Source organism: Choloepus didactylus, chromosome 2, assembly GCF_015220235.1.
Source record: "Choloepus didactylus isolate mChoDid1 chromosome 2, mChoDid1.pri, whole genome shotgun sequence".
NCBI lineage: Eukaryota > Metazoa > Chordata > Mammalia > Pilosa > Megalonychidae > Choloepus > Choloepus didactylus.
Genome location: NC_051308.1, coordinates 112,228,664 through 112,249,202, shown reverse-complemented (window position 1 = coordinate 112,249,202; position 20,539 = coordinate 112,228,664). Strand labels below are relative to the sequence as shown.

General features: G+C 46.9%; 2 protein-coding genes across 3 annotated transcripts; one reads left to right on the top strand and one right to left on the bottom strand.

The window, feature by feature from the left end:
- The first annotated feature begins 1,283 nt into the window (after nucleotides 1-1,283).
- S100A9 (S100 calcium binding protein A9) lies at nucleotides 1,284-4,284 on the top strand. Its single transcript, XM_037814313.1, has 3 exons — nucleotides 1,284-1,443; nucleotides 1,833-1,997; nucleotides 3,842-4,284. The coding sequence occupies exons 2-3, from the start codon at nucleotides 1,848-1,850 to the stop codon at nucleotides 4,130-4,132; spliced, it is 441 nt and encodes a 146-aa protein (XP_037670241.1). The 5' UTR covers nucleotides 1,284-1,443; nucleotides 1,833-1,847; the 3' UTR covers nucleotides 4,133-4,284.
- A 12,201-nt stretch (nucleotides 4,285-16,485) lies between these two features.
- On the bottom strand, nucleotides 16,486-18,145 carry S100A12 (S100 calcium binding protein A12). 2 transcript variants are annotated; one of them, XM_037814289.1, is made up of 3 exons: nucleotides 17,995-18,145; nucleotides 17,248-17,405; nucleotides 16,486-16,743 (listed from the first exon to the last, which is right to left on the bottom strand). In XM_037814289.1, exons 2-3 carry the CDS (start codon nucleotides 17,383-17,385, stop codon nucleotides 16,603-16,605), a joined length of 279 nt encoding a protein of 92 aa, XP_037670217.1. In that variant the 5' UTR covers nucleotides 17,386-17,405; nucleotides 17,995-18,145; the 3' UTR covers nucleotides 16,486-16,602. The 2 variants fall into 2 exon arrangements, with proteins under 2 accessions (XP_037670217.1, XP_037670227.1); XM_037814299.1 differs by lacking the exon at nucleotides 17,995-18,145 and having other exon boundaries at nucleotides 17,248-17,423.
- Between the last annotated feature and the right edge of the window lie 2,394 nt (nucleotides 18,146-20,539).

The following is a 20,539-nucleotide window of genomic DNA, read 5'->3' as shown; positions in this document are numbered from 1 at the left end:
CTTGATCAGGTCCCTCTCTGGGTGTCAGTTTCCTCATCTGCAAAGCAAGGGGCTTGGCCACCTTGAGGGTCTTCTTACCCTGACACCCTAGAAACTTAAGAGCCCCATGCCAACCCCTCACCCTCCCAAGAGTACTTATCACAGTGTCAGGCAAATAGAAGGGAAGGCTCAGTCCCTCCCTGCTGAGCTGAGTAGAATGGGCAGGCTGCCCACGTGGGGGGAGGCAGAGTGAGTTGGGGCACCCCATGAGTCCTCAGCCCACCAGCCGGCAGCTATCCCAGGTGGGACAGTGCCCCAAAGCTCAAAGCTCAATGGAGATTTAATTTGTGCAATTAAAGGACAGAGACATTTATTCAATCATAGATTTAAATTATTCTTAAAAATATAAATAATGTCATCTGAAGGCTGACCATGAAATAAATTAAAGATTAATCTTTATCTTAATAAAAAAGAACCATCTTTGCTAAATTTGTTGGTTAGAGAGATCAATGACATATTTTCCTGTGTTTCATAATATGGAAGGAGAAATTTTAAATATTTTTTCTTAAAGCAAAAATGTTCATTTACAATACCTAATTTAGTAGTATATTTTAAGTTCAAAATTATAATTATTTATTATAAGTTATTGAATTCTGCACAAGAAGACCAAGATCAGTAAATTTATTTCTATTTCATTCATAAAGTCTCTTATTCATTATTTCAATATATTGTGAAAATAAAATGATGGAAATATGTATTTAAATGGAATTTCATATAGGTTTCTCACATATGAGGACCCACAAAGTCTACAGTAACCCTGGATGCAGGCACAGTAACCCCCAGTGGAGGAAAACTTGAGTACTATGTTTGTTAAAATCTTTCCAAAATGTATGCATTATTGCAGATTACAATATTCAGTATCTTGATCTGTAAATTGGGAATGCTTTTGCCTCTAATTGAAAGCAGCACTGCCATTTCTGTTACTCGTAAGATTGTTATTGTCATGGGATTTTATTTTCACAGATACGATAGTTATGTGGGAGGGTCGTAGGGTTTAAATAAAATTTAAAAAAAAAAAAAATAGCTCAACGAGGGCAGCTGCAGAGTTGCAGAGTGAGGGTGCCAGAGAAGAGACACACTGGCTGCTTGCCCGCTCACTTGGCCAGAACAGGGCATTGGGTGAGGCGGAAGTGAACTAACCAACCTACTTCCTCCCAAACCAGCTCCAGGCTCAGGGCTAGGAATTTCATAAAAAGGCAAAAGGAGCTATGTGAACACTTCCTGTCCCGCCCCAGCCCCCAGTACAGCTTCCTGGCAGTGACAGCCCAGCTCAGGGTTACCACACGGCTCACCTGTGAAGCAATCGTCCCGGCAGGAGGGATGAGCATCTCAGCCAGGGACTGCCTATAAATATCTGGCCTGCGCTGCTCTGTCAAAGCCCTTCTGTTTGGCTCCTCGGCTTTGGTAAGTGAGCTGCCAGCTTCCCCAGGCTAGGACCTGCCTGCCGATTCTTTCTTTTCTCCCCTGACTCAACTTCCTTGCAAACCCTCCTCCTGGAAGCCCTCCTTGATTGACCCCACCCACTTTAAAGGTTCCTTCACATTTTCTTTACATCATGTTCTGCCAGAGCCTTCTGCCCTCAAATGGTCTGCTTTTTGGCATTCTCCAGATATTCTAAAAACCATTTGTCACATGTGTGACAGGTGAGGACAGGACTGTCTCCCAGTTAAATCACAGCCCAGGCTTTCTCTGTGCTTTGTGTGTTTTTCCCCTTCCTTCTTGCCAGCAGCCAGTCAAGGAAGCTGACAGCATTTTCTTCTAAGCACCCCAACCCCTGCTTCTCCATTACTCAGACAGAGTGTGAGAAGATGGCTGAAGAATTGTCCCCATTCGAAAAAAGCGTAGAGACCATCATCAACGTCTTCCACCAGTACTCTGCGCGACTGGAGAATCCAGACACCCTGAACCAGAACGAATTCAAAAAGCTGGTGAAAAAAGAGCTGGCAAACTTCCTCAAGGTAGGACTAAACTCCTGGCAGGCGTGACTCAGCCTCCCGGTAGTTTGGGCTGAAGGGGGGTGTTCTGTGGTGACCAAGGAGAAAATTGTGGCTCCTTTACCCCAGGCTCCAGAGGTAGTGAGTGGCCTGTCATTAGAGGTGCTCAAAGTCCAACGAAGTCAAGAGAGACCAACAGAACATCTGCTATCCTGCTACGTGCAAGGCCCTGTCCTCGGCACGGAGATGTGGTGGTGAACAGAATAGAACTTGCCCCCTGCCCTCAGGGAACCCCAACCCCAACAGGGGAGACACAGCAAAGATGCTGACAACAAATAGCAAAGATAATCCAGATGCCAATCATTAGGGTCTTGAAGAAAAGGCCTTTGTTAGGTGGGTGCTTTGGGCCAGGTGGGGCAGAGGTGACTTTAGGGTAGACCAGAAAGACCACTTTCCAGGGCTGAGGTTTGAGCTTAGACCTGCATGTTGAGAGGGTGACAACAGAGGATGACCTTTGGCAGGAAGCTGAGGGGACTCTAAGCCTCAGCCAGAAACTTGAAGTAGAAGATGGAGAGGGCTTTTCTAATGCCAAGGTTCTATGGTCGGTAAAAAGCAAGTGGGAAGGCACCATCACAGCGCTGGCACATAGAAAGCACTTAGCAAATGTAAGTGGGTCTTTTGGTTTTCCTGCTCCCCAAATGATTGGACGGTTCTAGGAGAAGGGGTATTTCCACCAGCCCTTTTCTTTCCTTTTCAAATTTGGGGAAACAGAGGCCTGGCCTAGGAAGAATGGGACACCTGGCACCTAGGGCCAGTTCCATTCCTGGAGGTGTTAGGGACACTGACAGCTCCCGTGGGTGCAGCTCTCAGGCAAGCAGGGTGCTGGATCAGGGTAGACAAGAGAGTGCTCAGCCAGGAGAGTGTGGGTCCCTCACTATCACCGGGCAAGGTTCTCCTCCATGTGACCCCCCACTCACTCCACCCCCAACCCCAGCCCCTGCCAGAAGCAGAGAATAGGCTAGGAGGAGGAGCTGGGACTTCTCTGACCTGGTGAGGACAAAGGTACAGAAAAGCAGAACGTGTTGAAGTGCAGTCAGAGCAAGGAGGGGCCTGGGACATCAGCTAGGCACCCCGTAACCTACAGAGTTGGCAAGGGCACCCCAGCCAGTGTCTGGAGGAGCCGGAACTAGAATTTAGTTCCTCTGACATTACCTCTTTTCTACCACACCTGGATCTTTTTACTTCACCTCACATCTCCTCTCATGTACCTTGTCTCCACTGTCTGCCCCCACCCAAGCCCCTGTACCATCTTGTTTTCCTACGATGCTTCCCTGCTTTATAGGTAGAAATGAGTTTCACTAATTAGTTACCTTGAAAGGAAGGGGAGGGGAGGGGAGGAAGACAGGCAATACTGGGCTGTAAGGTAGATCTGATTTGAATTCCCATGCTTTGTCAATCTGAAAACAAAAACAAAAACAAAAAATTAATTAACCTTTATAAGACTTGGTTTGCTCAAGTCTTCCTCCAGAAAGTTACCAATTCTGTCTGTTAAAGTTGTTTGAAGGGCCAAATAAGATGACATTTCCATACTTACTAATTGTGTGACCTTGGGTAAAGCACCAGCCCTCAGCTTCCTTCTATAATACAGAGATCACGACAGTCCTTCGGTCATAGGGCTAAAGGGAGAATAGACTGGGAAGTGCCAACACATGCCCAGTTTCTGCTACAGCCAGGCACTCAGTCCACAGTCGTTTTTAATTTTTATGTTGCCCTCACGGGGCCAGGTTTCCATCTGGTCATCCACAGTGCTCCCTGGTGCCCACCTCTGGTCACACCCTGCCCTGATGGCCATCTCTCCCTACCCACAGAAGCAGAAGAAGGATGACGAAGCCATAAACCACATCATGGAGGACCTGGACACAAACTCGGACAAGCAGTTAAACTACGAGGAGTATGCCATCCTGATTGCGAGGCTGGTGCATGCCTCCCACGAAGAGATGCACAAGCACAGCCACGGCCCCGGCCACAGCCACGGGCCAGGCCTCGGGGGGACTGGCCCCTGCCACAGCCAAGAGGGCAGTGAGGGTCATGGCCATGGCCACGGTCATGGCCACGGTCATGGCCACGGCCATGGCCACGGCCATGGCCACAGCCACTGAGCGGGAGGCTGAGGACTCCTGCCCCTGGGCCCAACCGGGGGGAAAGGGGAGATGGCTGCCACCCCACAGAGCACAGGAGCTGCTGGGCCACGTTGCTTTCTCTGTGTGCCTGGGGGATTGGGGGGTGGACAATAAAGTCTTTCTCCACACCACTGCTCTGCATGCTTCTTCCACTGCCCCCTCCCAGCCTGTCCTGCCCGCACATCTGGGCACTGGGCAGCCCTGCCCTGAATGGAGGCTTGGCCCCGGCATTTGGTAATGACAGACTTAGACAGAGCCATGACGCGGGTCTTTGCTGAGCGACTCGAACGTGCCTCTCCAACCATTTCCTCACCTCCAACTTCAGGCCCCCATCCACCGCCCCTCAGGTCCCAGCCACCCCAACCCAAGCCCAGGACCCCCCTGATCTGGCCCTTGTCACCTCAGAAGGCAAGAGGGGGGTGTCTCCCCTCCCCTCAACATGCCCACCGTGTTCCCCCCAGCCCCGACCCGCTCTCCACCCTGCCCTCTACACAGCCAGCTTTCTTCTAATTGAACTCTAATCCTTCAGGAAGTCTCCAGAAATGGACCTAGATGGGGCCATGTCTGGAGAGGAATTTCAAAGTGGGGGTTCGGGCAGAGGGACAGGGGCAAATTAGGTGCTCACTCACAAACTCATTTCTGGATCTAATAGAAGAGTTGGCCACGGACCTACCGAGCATTCCCGCCCTGGGTGTCGGGGGCGGGAGAGGAGGGAGGGGCTCACGGGGGGAGGAGCCAGGGAGTTTAGCCCCACCCCCAGCCCAGGCAGGAGGGTCGAGTGAAAAGAGCACCGGTTGTCAGTCATAAAGCATAGGTTCCTGTCCTGGCTCTGCAGCTCAAAGTCTCATTTATTACAGGGAGAAGGTTGGGTTCTGGATCTGGAGATCCTTAAGGGCCTTGGCTGATTCTAAGCCTTGAGGACAAGCTGACCTCCCTGAGGTGACCAGAGGCTCCTGCTCAGTCCAGCAAGGTCGCCAGTTCCCCTCTGCAAGACCTGTGGCCAGGCCTGACCCCCCTGATCCCCACATCTGGCTGCCAACATAGTCGGCCCCAACTGCTCGTTTAAGAGACATCCAAATAACTCCTCTGCCATCACTCCCTGCTCTCTGGCCTGAGAGTATCCTCATAAAGCCCCTTCCCCAGGTTACAACCAAACACCAGAGGCCAAATCAGGGTGCTTGCCCCTGTCCTTTCAACAGAGAGAAGACTCGGGATAAGAATTTCAGGGAGCCCGAGGAAGATTAGCAATCACCTAGTCTCCCATTTTTACAGTAAAAACTGATGGTTATCCAAGTGGTAGAGTTGGTCGAAATAGTGCACTGAGAAACAAGGGCTTAAATCCTGCCTTCTCCACTGGGTGGATCTCCTCAGCTCCTTCTCCACTGCTGAGAATGAAGAGATGGAGAGACCAGAGTCAGATTTCTGCTCTTCCGGCACTGTCTGGCTGGACCTGGGTCCCCACACTGCCTGAGCAGACCTAAGCAGGCCCTGGGTATGGCAATTCAAGGGCTCACTTTGAGGCTTGACTTATGAGGGCATTCCTGGGAAACATTCCAAACTGTGGCCTTGGGTAGCAGAGTGTAGAGGCCATCGCCAGTTCCTTCCATGCCCGACTGGGGCACCTGCAACCTGGGGACACTCACCTTCCGACAGCCCTTCCAACTCCACCATCACATAGAGGAGGAATTCGTCATTTTATCCACAAATGAATGCAGTTTGGTGTGGTTAAAAAAAGACAAACAGCCTGGGATTTTGGAGGTGTTTCAGTCAGGGTTCTCCAGAGAAACAGAGCCAACAGGCTATGTGTGTGTCCATGTTTGTGTGTAAAAATATTTATTTTAAGGAATTGGCTCACACAATTGTGGTGACTGGCAAGTACAAAATCTGTAGGGTAGGCCGGGTGGCTGGAAATTCCAGTAAGGGTTGATGTTGCGGTCTTGAGTGCAAAATCCATAGTGGAGGCCAGCAGGCTGGAAACTCAGAAACAATTAAATGGTGCAGTCTTAAGGCAGAATTTCTTCTTCTGGAAACCTCAGTTCTTTGCTCTTAAGATCTCCAATGGATTGAATGAGCCCACCCACACTATGGAGGATAATCTCCTTTACTTAAAACCAACTAATTGTAGAAGCTAATCACATCAATAAAATACCTTCACAGCAGCATCTAGGCCAGTGTTTGACCAAACCACTGGATACCATAACCTAGCCAAATTAACACATAAAATTAGCCATCACGGAAGACCTGGGTTCTATGACTAGCTTTGCCAGGACTAGATGCTTCGGGCAGAGCAGGTGCTCCCCCGCCCCCTCCACTCACCACTGCTATCACAATACAACGTAAACATCTGTTTATGACTCTGCCTCCTCCCCTGCACTGTAAACTCCATGAGGGAAAAGTCCAGGGATCCATCTTGTTCTCTGCTTTATTCAGCACCTAGGATAGTGTCTGATACCTGCTACGTACTCAACAAATAGTGAATGGAGAAATGTTCTAGAATTTCCTACATGCTCCATGTTTTCTTCTGAGAGGAAGGTGTAGGGTAAGAAGGGAGCAGGAGAGTGGAGTTAAACCGAGCAAATAAAAGGCTTCTGGATTATCGTCATAGAGTCTCAAGTCAGGTGGTAGGGGACAGCAGTCAGACGAGCTCTGCCTTTATCTGTCCACCCTGGAAGTCTCCATTTGAAGAAATAGATCTATCTTGGAAAATGTTTGAAAATTACTGTTCTAACCCAGCCTGCCCCTCTCCCCAGGCTTGAGTCATTCTCTCCAACATCCCTGCCAAGTGGTTGACCGCACCCTGCTTGAACTCCTCCTCTAGCACTGAAATTAGAAAGTCCTTCATTATAGTGAGCCAAAATCTATCTGCCATCTTCTAGGTATTGATTGTAGTTTCCTTCCCACCCCTTTGGGGCATAGAATAAATCTAATCCCTTATCATGCTGCCTCCATCCAACCATCCGCTTACTCAAAACACTTTCCCTAAATTGTATGCAGGCTTTGTCCAACCTCTGCACATTGTACCTGGCACATCGAGCCAGGGCCACGATCATCCTTCCTTCTCAAATATGTAGGGACTTCCTCTTCCAAGCCCCAAAGAATTCTCCCATACTTCTACTATGGGGTTTTTTTTTTTTACTTTGTTTTAATCATAGAAGTTGTAGATTTATTAAAAAAAAATCATGCATAAAATACATAGTTCCATATAACACCATATTATTATACCTTTCATTAGTGTGGTACATTTATTACAATTCATGAAAGAACATTTTTATAATTGTACTATTAAATCTAGTTCATTTTTACAACAGGGTTCACTGTTTGTGTTATACAGTTCTATGGTTTTTTTAAAATTTTTATTCTAGTAACATGTATACAACCTAAAATTTCCTCTTTTAACTACATTCACATGTATAATTCAGTGCTGTTAATTATATTCATGATGTTGTGCTCCCATTACCACCATCCATTACCAAGACTTTACCATCAACCCAAATAGAAACCCTGTGCAATTTAAGCATTAACTCATCATACTCCCATACTTCTACTATTGCACTTCAAATGCTGAATTGTAACCTGCTGTCTGCATGTTGGACCTCCTGAAGACAGGGACTATGGCTGATTTGTTCCACATCCCAAGATCCCAGGGACAGAGTCTCAGTGAGCATTTCTGGATGGAAAAAAAAAATGAAGGTATGATGGTCCAAGGACCCTATGGAGCTGGGGCTGGATGTTGGAGCAGAGTGAGTCCTTCAAGAGGATGGCAGGAGCTTGGGTGATGGGCATGTGGGATGGAGATGGCTTTGAGGAATGGGGGAATATCGGCTATATGCTAAGTAGGAGCAAGGAGAGGGTAGAGCAGCTAAGCAACAAGGTGGAAGCGAGGACAGACCTTAGATGCCAAGAGCCCTTCCCTTTGCCTTATCTCTCTGCTAACTCAGCCGGAGTGTAGGAGGGTTATTCTAGACCCCAGGGAAAGTCTGACCACAAGCCACCACTTTTATAGGGACCTGTGGGATTTTCTTTAAAGATCATTACACAGAGTCGGCCAAGGTCATTTAACACCTTCCATCTCATTCCTTCCATTCCAAAAGCCTGGTTCTGTGAAGTAGAGCGAAGCAGACTTCTCCCCTCTGTTTCAGAACCAGCGCTTCAGTCTCAGTGTAAGTTCTGTTCCAGGTGAGAATCGGTTGCTACTTCTATGAGTAATAAGCCTTTGGAGGAAGCACAAACTTTGGGGAATTCCCTGGCATCCAATGACTAAAGAACCTGAGAGGTCCTGTCATCAGATGTTCCCATAATGGGGAGTTGCCCTCCAGCCTGGGGTTTAGCAGTGGAGCCTGAATGTCTGGGTGCCTTTCTTGAAGGGATCTGGGAAGGGCAGTGGTGGCCTGGGCTGCTGGACTCCTCTAGATGTTTAATAGCTCTCTACATGCATCTGGGGCCTGGGTGCTATGAGATAGTTCCAGAATTTGGAGAAGAAATGAATTCATTTATCCATTTACTTGCTTGTCCACTCAATAACTCAACACTGGGGACTTCCTGTGTGTTCAGTACTATGTAATGCTCTGAGGGACCCAGTGACAAATAAGGCTTGACCTTGCCATCAAGGAGCTCTTAGGCATGCATAGAGACAAGACAGAATCTCAAATGATTCTAATATGAAAAATAAAACAAAAGAAGAATAAAGATCAATGAGGGGAGAACAATGCCCTTCAGCCAAGGATGTCTCCCTGGAGGGGGTCAAAGCAGAGCGGTCTTGAGGCTGGCAGCTGCAGGCATGCCAGAATAAACATGGAGGTGATTCAGAAAGAGGAAACCCAGTGTGCAAAGGCCCAGAGGTGGGCAGATGTGGGGCTTGACCAAGAGTGAGGCACACTGGGGATATGAAGGGGAGAAGTGGGAGATACAGAGAACAGCAGGGCAGAGGCTAGATTCTAGGCCAAGGAGCTTACACTTTATTCAGTAGGAGAATGGAGGGCAGAAGCAGTCAGGATTTTAGGGAGGGAAATGCTGTAATTATATTCATAGTTTAGAAAAGTCTGTCTGTGGTTTATGGGATAGATTCGAGGTAGGGGTGAGACTGCCAGGGTAGTCTAGGGGAGGGGCAACGAGAGCCTGAGATGGCGCTTCCCAGAAAAGATTAATTCAGTCAGTGTCTCATGCTATCCCAGCTCCATCTCAATCAGACAAGGCAAGTCTTGCAACCCTTATAGGACAAAAGAAGTTAGTTCTGTGTTGTTTCCCAAGACCTTGCCAGGAAGAAAGGCCTAAGCTTTCACCAGCCTGGTGAGGCAATCTTACACAACCCTGACATAAGCCCACTCTGAAGTAAACTCCTGACTCCAACCTCAAGGCCCTGCCCCAGCCCCTACAGCAGTTGTTGAAAACCTATATTTGGGAAACTCCTGTGTCATCAATTTTGACATTCCAATTACCAAAGTGAGAACAGGACTGAAACAGCTGGTTGCCCAAGTCCTGTTTCCCCTTTATGCTCAGGACTAAAACTATTCATCTATCCCAAGGCCCCTTAGGCTCCCTGGCCAGATTGGACCTCATCCTCTGTGTTCAGAGACCTCCTCCAACGGGCAAAAGATAGGGAAAGGAGCCCCCACTGGAGGGTGACTGGTCTCTTTCTGTGAGCACCCCAAGTTTCCCTGTTCTCTATGAGCTCTCCCATTTTCTGTCTCATGTACCCAGAATTGTCACATGCAGATTATACCTCAAGAAAAAGATTGTTCCCAAGACCTAAGATGAGGAGAAAAGAGTGGGTGGAGGGCACCCCTTGGGCAGGCACAGAAGAGGTAGCAGGACTCTGGCACGAGGCCTTAGGCAGCCCAACCTCAGTTTGAGGATATTCTTCTCCATCTCTTCTCCTTTGCCTCTCTCTCCCCACCTCAGCTTGGATCTTCCTCTGTCTTTTTCTGTCTGTCATTTGTATATTTTTGCTCTGAGATTTTTCCTCACTTGCTGCTTTTCACCCTCTTGCTCCCTATGGTGAGGTGCAGAACCACATAGCTGGTGGTGCTTTCAGGGAGGAGAATGCCTATAAAGAGTTACTAGGAGTCATAGCCAACAAGGGATGACTTCCCCCAAAGTAGAAGATGCTCAACTTCCAAGGCTCCTCTTACTAATGAAAGGAGAAAATCACGAAGGGGAAATAGTTGAAAGACTTTGGGTATTGTGCCTGGAAAAGAGAAGCAGGGGGTCATGATAACCACCTTCAAATATTGCACAGGTCTGGAGAGAAGAATTCACTCCTTAGCAAGGCGTCCTAAATCCTTTGTGACATGCTCATGTCCCCCTCCCGCTACCACCACCACCCACATCTCACTAGCATTGTATCAGCTATTCATTTCCCTCAATTACAACAGTAACTCAGTTCAACGAAACCAACATCAAATCATTCACTCTTTCATTTAACCAGTGTTCACCGAATAGCAACAATGCTCAGGGCATTTCTAGAGGTGCTGAGTAAACAAAGCATGTAAAGACCCTGCTCACTATGGAACTTACATCTACAGAAGAGTCAGACAATAAACAAATCAAGATATAATTCACCTAGGTAATTTCAGATGGTGATGAGTTCTAGGAAGCAAATAGAAGAGGATGTGATAGAGCGACTGCTAGGTGAGGTGAGAAACCTGTCAAGACCCCACCAAAAAGGAGGCAATGACAGAAAGGAGACCTGAATGACAAGAAGCCATCTCTACAGAGATTTTATTCTAAATTCATTAGAAGACTATTGGATGGTTTTAATCAGGTAAGTGACTATCATGATATGAGGTAGGTTTGGAAAATTCTGGCAGCTGTGTGGAAGATGGAGGAGGGGATCTAGAATACCGGTTCGGGGACCAGTTGGGAGGCTGTTGCAGAAATTCTTTGAGCCTGATCTCTGGGTACATACTGTGCTAGGTCCCCTTCCCTCAAGCAGCCCCTAGTCTAGCAGGAACAACAGACACCAAATAGATATTTTCAACATAATGTGGTGGACAAAAGATAAGCTAAGGTGGTTAGTAAGCCCAAGCTATCCTGGGAGCACAGAAGAGGTATTTCGTTGTCCATCTTCTTGGTCAGGGCAGAGGTAGGGGCAGAAGGAAAAAAGACTAAGGAGCATTTCTTCAGATTAACTTTCTTCCGAGTTTTGAAAGGGCATACCCAGAATTGTATTAGGCAATGAGAGAAATCAGAGAAACACAGGAAGTCAGGGTCCTCCCCCCCTCCAGATTTTTGCAGTCTAGTTTCCTTCCTTTAAATGTGAAGGCTCTTTGTGTTAGCCAAGTCAAACCGGTGGGTCCTAGCCATTCTCTTTGCATCAGGGGCTTCCGGTCACCATCCTGTTGAATCCAGCTCCTTCATCTGACTTTCAAAGCCCAGATATGCAAACTTTGCCTTGGCTTGGCTTGCAGTGTACCAGCAGCCTGCCTGAAATGTCAAGGGCAATGTATTGTACATATTGCACCCCAGAGTGTCACTGAAGTCCTTTCTCACGCACCAATGCCCTAGCCCAGAAAGCTGTCAGACAATCGTACCAGCAGGAGCTAAGAGAGTGTGACATAGGCAAGTCGGTCCCAGAATCACAGAATCCCCACATCGAAAGGGACCTAAAGCCTACTTTCAACTGCAGGGTGGAAAATATGTCAGGGGGACATGCGGGGTTGGAGTCCCTGGGGAATGTGACATTTGAGTTGGGCCATGGTAGATAAGGAGCCATTCTAAAGCCAGAGAAATACCCATGTGGCCTGCTGCCTGGAAAAGAGTAGACACTTTAAAAATGATTATAAATGAAGGGAAGAAAGGGCACTTTAGAGAATGGCAGGAGCAAAATCCAAGAAGTCCAAAAGTTCATGTGGAAACTGGAGAAAGTTCCAGAGTGGCTGGAGAATAGGGTCCATGGGGGTGGCCAGGGGTGACGGTGAAATGTTGGAGAGGACAGGTCCCATCTCTGCGATTCTGTGGTTCTAACACTCCTCATGTTCATTTGCTTGTCTCGTGATATGTGTCATAGTCCTGGAATCTTGTCTGTGCATTTTCATGAAGGGATTCAAGATCACCTAGTCCAAATATTTCATTTTACAGATGAAAAGACTGACACCCAGAGAAGGGAAGTCACTTGCTCAGATTCACGGAGCCAAGAAGCAGTTTAACCCAGCTCATTTGATTTCAAGTTCAGGGCTCTTTTCATTGTCCTTAGGTTGATTGATGGAATTTCATCAAGTTTGGTGACCCTTAAAATTTTTCAAAATATGCTGTAGGTTCGGTTTGTGGTTTGATTGGCTATCTTGAGACAAAATCATGGCTGGGGAATGCTTTCACATTGGCAAATATGCTGGATTTGGGTGGTGGTAGTGTTGGCTGGTTGTTTGTTTGTTAGACAGATTTTGATACTACTATGAATATCAAAAGTGGTACCAGAGATATGTGAGTGCATTAAGTGAGAGCCCAGTTTGCAGAATGACAAGCTCAGTCTAGTTTAAAGGCCTTTAAAGAAAGACATTGTCCAACTGACCTTGGTTACTTGTCTAGTACTGGTCAACTTTATCCAAGCTGCACCCAAAACTGGCCTCAATCATTGTTATTGTGGCTGCAGCAGAAAGTGGATCAGCTACAACCATCACTGTTGTATAAATTAATATTTTACTGTTACCTATTGAGTGCCTACTCTGCATCAGGCACTTGCTAAGTGCTTGATATGTGCTACTAGCTTATCTAATCCTCACAACTCTGGGATAGAGGTGCTACTGTCATCCCCATTTTATGGATGAGGAAACTGCGGTTTAGAAATTTGAAGTAACTTATTCAAGGTCTCCCAAGTGGTAAGTGGTAACAATAAGATTTGAACCCAGAAGTAAAACTTCAATTTTCGTATTATTGACCACTACCCTTTTCTATGCCCAAAACATCCTCTTTCCCACCTTACCATCCAGTGATACTGTCCTTCAGGATCCTGCTGTAAATTTCCCTCCATCCAATCCAGGTATCTCAGAACATTAAAACTGGGTGATGCCTGAACAGTCACCTCATCTTCAGCCCCACTATAAAAGAGAGGAAGCAGAGGCCCAGAGAGGTGAGGAGGCTTGTCAGAGGTCATTCGGTAAGTAAGCAGGCTTCCTCTGGATGCTTCCATCTCCCATCCAGATTTGGTGATGGAAGCAGTACCAAGCAGTGTTCTCCAGAGGAACAGAACTAATAGGAAATGCATATATATATTTATTTTATTTTATTTTATGAGACTCATTTTAAGGAATTGGCTCACACCATCATGGCAGCTGACAAATCTGAAATCTGTAAGGCAGGCCAACAGCCTGGAAACTGCGGCAGGATTGGATGCTGCCGTCTTGAGGAAGAATTTCTTCTTATCAAGAAAACCTCACTTTCTGCTCTTAAGGCATGCAGCTGATTGGATGCAGACCACCCACGTCACCAAGAGCAATCTCCTTTACTTACAGTCAAAAGATTGTAGATGTTGAACCATCTACAAAATATCTTCACAGCAACACCTAGATTAGTATTTGATTAAATGATGGGGTACTATAGCCTAGCCAACTTCACATATAAACCTAACCATCACCGAAACCTCCCCAGCTTGGGCCATTCCAAGATCCCCTTCTCTGGTCCTAGATTCCTTCTGCTGTAACCAGTCCTACTTCACCCCCGTCTTCAGCTTCTCCACCCTGTCCTATCCCCAGGAGTGGTTTCACCACAGACTGCTACCTCTTCCCACACTTTGCACCTTCCCTGCTGTCTCAACTTTGCTCCACTCAGAACCATATCTCACAGATACAGTAGTTTCCTCTGGTGGCGGGGTCAGCAAACCTCCACCCCCAGGCCTCTGTAGTCAGGACTTGTCACTTACTGGCCCCAGTCCTTAATCCCAGCTGCCTACCCATCATCCCCACCGGGATTCACACTGAATAAGCCAAAAGTCAAAGCCATCTACCCACTCCCCCAAAAAGCTCTTCTCACTTTTACTTATACTTTTCATACCTGAGCTCCAGTAAGTTATCTAATCTTTCTTAAATTCCTTCTAAAACACCGCTTTTCAGGTATGTTCCTACTGCTAAAGAGAGAAGCCAGAGGGGGCAGCTATTGGGTCTGCCAGAGTCCAAGGCATTGCTCTGGCTGCAACTTCTGTGGGTGTCCTGACATCCCGACTGAACTGACTGTGATCCCCAAGGGGAGGGGGGTGATTTGCATCAGATTTCACCACATCCATCCTGGACTTGACTCAGCAATGAACAGAGAGCTTGGAGGGCAAGGAGGCTGACTCAGATTGAATTTGCACTTCACGCCAAGGAACAATGACCCCAATTCCTGTCCCTTTGAGAGATTATTCTTGCCCCCTGAGGCCACGCACCTTCCTGTTTTCCTCTGGGACCATTTATAGGGACTCAAACTAACAGCCCTATTGATTTTCATCCATTCAATCATTTAAGAAATATTTACCAAACACCTACCATGTGCCAAGCACCTGCTCTCAAGCAACCTCGTCCACTGGAGGAAACAGACATGAAACAAATAGTCACATCAATGGATTCAGAGTCACAAAAGAAGATAAGAGCACTAAAGGGGAGCATCATGGTCCTGGGGCAGCGTTTAACAAAAAACCCTGGCCTAGACCAGGGGTCTAGGGGTCAGGCCAGAGAAGGCTTCCCTGCCCTTACTCTATATTGTACAGGACAAAATCGTCTTCTCTTCTGGGGCCGCCTTCCCTCCCCTTTTTCCTCCCAACCGCCACTGCTCCCACTTCTTTGATTGAACCAAAGAAAGTGTGTACTTTGCAATTCCATGCCCACGGACATGGAAATTCTGCATCATTGTCCCCATTTCAAAACTCTACCCCCAATTTCATGATGACCAACTGTCCGCTCCTCAAGGAAGCGTAACTGACCCCACCCTGTCAAGCTGAGCTGCTCTTCTGTTCATGACGCCCCAAGCTTACTTCTGCCATAACTCATAGAACACTGTCTGGGGACTCAGGCTCTCCCCCACCACAGTACAAGCTTCTTAAGGCAAGGACTTTGTCTTCCACATCTGTACCCCCGGCATTCTTCCCAAAGTCTTACAGGAAAAACTTCGGAGCAATCCTTGATTTCTCATTTCCTACCTACACAGCTTATCCAGTCTGACCCCTTTCCCACCTCCACCTTCACCCCCCTAGCCCAGCACACATCTCCTCTGCAATGGCCTAGGGTTGCACTGGCCAATATGGTCACCATGAACCACATGCGACAACAGAGCACTTGAAGTATGGCTAGTCCAAATTGAGATGTGCTCTAAGTACAAAATACACATTGGATTTCAAAGGCTTAAAACAGAAACAACAAAAGAATGCAAGAAATCTCAATAATAATTTTTATGTTGTAGAGATGATAATATTGGGGATATATTGGGTTAAATAGAATATTTTAATACATTTTATTTCATCCGTTTCTTTTCACTTTTTTAAGGCGGCTGCTAGTACCTATTAAATCACATGTGTGGTTCACATTCTATTTCTGTTGAGCAGTGCTGTGTGGGGAACCCTTCCTTGGCTGGTTTCCTTGCTCCCACTGTTGCCTGCCCCCTTCAATCTATTCTCCACAAAGGCAGCCAGAGTGGTCCTTTTGAAACAGAAACCTAATCCTCTCATTCCCTGCTTCAAACTCCAAGTGGCTCCCTAGCACACTTAGAATAAGTCCCAAGTGGGTTCCCCATCCCCTGACCAATCTTGGTACCCCCATGCCCACATCTCCCACCACTCCCACTCTCAGCCACTCCATCCCAGGTGCGCTGGCTTTTGTGCTGCTCTTTACGCAAGTCACGCAGGCCCCTACCTCAGGGGATTAGACTCCCGCTGCCTGGAAGACTTGGCCCCCAGATATCTACAGGCTACTCTCTTTATTTCTTTCAGGTTTCTGCTCAAATGTGTTCTCTAACCATCCCATCTAAACCAGCGTCTCCTCTTCCATCTCTTGTGCCCCAACCCTACTTCACAACTTTCGTTTTCTTCATATCATTTATTGTTACCTACCAGAGTATTATAGGACCCATATTTTTGTTTGTCTAGGTGTTTATTTATTTTCTATCTCCCACCCCATCCCCCCAAAAAACTCAAGCTTCCAGAGGCAAGGACTTTGTCTCTTTGGTCTCTGGCTATCAAAGGTGTTCAGTGGATATTTGTTAAATGAATGGATGAATTGACAAATAGTGGATGTCCGTAAATACGTGATGAACACATGAACGAATGGAGAAGGGAGTCTAAAGGATCTAAATGAGGATGTCAGAACAGCAGCAAGATCAAGATTAGGGACCATGGGCATGGAGAGAAAAAAAAGTACACAGATGCTGTTAAGAACTTTTGAAAAATAATGTTTATTACCTCTCACTTCCCTCAGGCAAGTCTGGGCTTTGGTGAGGGGAAGGAGGGGACATTTGGGGACATTCCTGAAGACAAGTCCTCAGACAGTGTTCTACTCTTGGTGGGTAATTTTATGTACAGTCATCAGCATAGAAACTAGCAGGGGCAGGATTTCATTAAATGTGATCTGTCCATCTTGATCAGTATCCAGATCTTGGAAGATTTTGTCAATGGTAGCTTGATCTTTGGTATTCTAGAAAAAAGGGACAGCAGAGAGTGTACATTCAGAACCTCCAAACAAAATCCTTCTCCTCCTTTCAACAAGCCTCCCAACCCTCAGAGTTCAACTTAGGGAGGCCACGGACATTAACTCATTAGCCAAAAACTGTGAGGGAGACACCAACGTGGCAAAACAGTGGAAGGAGAGAAGCAACTGTCATGAACCATCCTGGAATTACACCAAGTTTGACCTCGAAGGTACTCTGGAGCTCAACTAGTTCAGCCCCACCCCTCCCTCTCTCCACTTTACATATGAGGAAACGAATTCCAGAGAGAGGAAGTGAGTACAGTCTAAGAGGACAGAATGAGTTATTGAGTCAAGGAGGCAGAGTCCCTGCCCCACAGCAAAGGAAAACATCCTTGGGAGCTCAAACTGAGGCTACCCCGGATCCCCACCCATAGTCCTTGTCCCGCCATCACCCTTCTGGCTTGACAAGGATGACAGGGGCAAGCTTGAGATGAGAGGGGTACCACCTACCTTAATGATATTTGGAAGTTCCTTTTGGATCATCTTTTTCAGCTCACCCTTGGTGAGGGTGTCGAAATGCCCCACTCGCACTGAGTACTGGTGGAAGATGTTGACGATTCCCTCCAGGTGATCTTCCAGCTTAGTCATCTTCCCAACCTCAAGTTAATCTGCAAGGAATCAAAGGAGGTCTACAGGCAGTTGTCGCCCCCCACCCTCCACCCTCCACGCTCACCTCTCATTCTGAATCAAGGGTTTAGAAAAGGGCATAACTTCTCACAGATCTGCTTTGTGGTCTCTCTACTCTGTGTTAGAACCATGGTGAATATTTCTTTTGTGGATAGGACGGGGAAGAGAAGAATGTAAAAATCATCTGAAGTCTAAAAGAATCAGCTTGGGTTGCCCATTCTGTTCCCTGCCGCCCTATCCACCAGGGAGGGTAATTACTAGGGTATTGCTCACTCAGGCTCATCTGGGAAATGTTCTGTGGCTGACCAGGCTGTTTGCTTTCCCCAGCTGATGGTACTTTGGCCACACATCACTTACAGACCTCCACACCCCACCCCACCTTAGCTATCCCTAAGTCCTATGGCTGGGTGGACCTAGCACAACAAGAGCTGGTCTACTTGGGTCCAAAATAGAGTCTGCCCAGAGGTATTCGGCAAGCAGTGGGCTGTGGCTCCCAACAGCCTGCAGAGTAGACCTGCAATCACCACCCTGTGGACCACCTGAGGACCCAGCCAAGGAAGGAGCACTCACCCCTCAGCACACAGGAGCAAGGAGCTGGAGCAAGAAGCCAGCACTGGTGAGGCGCACTGGGCCAGGGAGGTTTTTATAATGCACTTCAGGCTTCACCTTTGACCTTGAGTAAAGCAATCTTCTCTGTGATTTATCTTGAGGAAATTGATGCACAGTGCTCTATTGCTCAAGAGAAGCTTCAAACCTGCAGCCTTGACTGCAAAACAAGCAGTTCAGAGTGTACCAACCCCATATCCACCCCGTTGCTCAGCCTGAAACAACAAGCATTCCCCTACCCTACCCACCAACATACCCACCCTCCATCTGTGCCCACCTAGCTCAGTCTCCTGTTCCCTAATACAGGGCTAAGGCAACACGTTTCACTGCCTGGCTGGTTTCTGCCCGGAAAAGGAAGGACAGGGGAGAGGCATTTGCTCACTGTCTGTTACAACAAAAATAATAATGATAAAAAGAACAATAAAAGTGAATATGTAATCCTAGAACAGAAAAAAGACATTAGGTAAAAACTAAGGAAATCTGAATAAACTATCAACTTTACTTAATAATAATTATCAATATTGGTTCATTAATTGTAATGAACAGATTATATAATGTAAGAGGCTAATGATGGAGGAGACTACATGGGTAGATGGGTATTACCTTCCCAATTTCTCTGCAAATCTAAAACTGTCCTAAAAATAGTCTTTAAAAAAAGTGAACATGTATTGCGCACTTACAATCTGCTTTACACAATCCTCAAAACAACCCTGTGTGTAGAGTGCTATGAATATGCCCATTTGACAGAGGAAGAAATGAGTTTAGAGGCTAGGTAACTTTTCTAGGTAGCAAACCCAAATTTGTTATGCCTTCCAAACCTTCTCTGTTATTGTAATGTTTTCCCTAAAATGAGAATATTTTTTATAATATGAAAAGCATACATGCTCATATTAAAAAAAAACACTATATGAATGGTTTTTGGTACATGCATACAGTCATATATCAGATTCTGACTTTTTTTCCACTTTTTTCCCTAATACAATCAATTCTTTAATAACCTTTTTAAGATGTCTTTCCTCAATCAGCCAAGTCACTATGTGAAGGGCCTGTGCCAGGCTCAGGAGGAGAGGGTAACACAAATGACGGTGATTGCGTTGCTGCCCTCCCAGAATTTAGAACCAAATGGGTCCAGACACTTTCCCAAATATCACACGGAGAGTTTCATTGCACATGAAGGGGAAAAAAGAGTGCACTGGCCAAGACTAGCTACCCCAGATTCCACACACCTGGAAGCTGCGGGAGAGCACTTGGCTCTGAGTTGCTCTGAGACTCAACTCAGAATATGTGAGAAAGTGCTTGAAAACAGTAAAGTGGGAGATTTACTTTTTTTTTTTTTTTTTTTGCCCCTATCACCCAGGATAGATGAGGGTGTGGATCCTACGCAGACTTAAGCATCTGCAGTCTTCGGGGGGCCTGGCCACTAGAGACATCTGGGGTCTTCTAGAGGGGACCTGTATCCTGACAGGCGGTCCTCAGTACCACAGCCGTCCACTGGAATCCTGTCACCTACCCGAGCACCTCTTCATATGTGTCCACCCAACATGGCTTTGGGAGGAGCAAGTGAGTGAAGGCATGTGAAGCGCCTAACACAGCTCCAGGCACGTAGAATAAGTATCACTTACCTCACCTTCCTCCTTCCTCCCTCCTCCCACCTGAGGTATGATTCATCCCCCAGGCAAAAGACCTCGTCCGGCATGAGTTTCCCTCCTGCTCTGGTGGGAGCCACCTCCTGCTGGCCTTGGGGCCCAGCCTGGGCCTCCAGGTTCCCATGCATTTGTCTGAGCCTTGGGGTCTCCTGGTTGCCATTTGCATTGGTGCCATCTCACCCACTGGACAGGAGCTCCTCGAGGCTGGAACTGGGTGGGAAGGCTGAAGCTCAGGGCAGCCAACGACGATGAAAAGCACCAGTGGCAACCCCAACGACTCTTTCAGTCATACCAAAGAACGGGGAGAGGGGCACGTCCAGAGCTTAGGGTGGGACAGAGCATCCAGATGGAGCAGATGGTAGCCACCATGCTCAGTTTTACTCCAAAAGTTGAGCAGAGCCTAGAGCTGGGTAGACAGTGAGTTCCTTAACTCCATGGAGGTACCATCTCTAAAGCAACCATCTTCAAGGGGGAAATGAACCCCCAGATACAGAGCCTTGCTACCCCAGATTCCACGTTGGTAGTCAAGGAAAGAGAAAAAGAGTGTGACGTTCCTTTGAAGGACTGCAAGGCTCTGGATCTAAAGAGATTTCATTCCTGGAGATGTATAAAGAGTGTGTATTTTTTCCTTGTATTTTATTTTTCATCTCCATCCCCACCTCCATTACTATTACATTCCACAGTTTTGAGGCATGCAAAAGATTAAATGTAATATACAAATCAGTTATAAGACAAAATAAACAAAGCCCTGTGAGTCTACAGGATGCTTATAATACCCTGGACAGCTTCTAGGTGGTTGATAGAATGTTCCAGACAGCAGAGAAGGCAAATAAAGAACTATTTATGAGCTGAAATATCTAATT

Excerpts from the sequence above, each read along its gene's own strand:
- S100A9 (XM_037814313.1), top strand. The coding sequence starts at position 1,848 with ATGGCTGAAGAATTGTCCCCATTCGAAAAAAGCGTAGAGACCATCATC. Across the intron at positions 1,998-3,841 it reads AGCTGGCAAACTTCCTCAAG|AAGCAGAAGAAGGATGACGA; the intron begins GTAGGACTAAAC and ends CCCTACCCACAG.
- S100A12 (XM_037814289.1), bottom strand. The coding sequence starts at position 17,385 with ATGACTAAGCTGGAAGATCACCTGGAGGGAATCGTCAACATCTTCCAC. Across the intron at positions 16,744-17,247 it reads AACTTCCAAATATCATTAAG|AATACCAAAGATCAAGCTAC; the intron begins GTAGGTGGTACC and ends CCTTTTTTCTAG.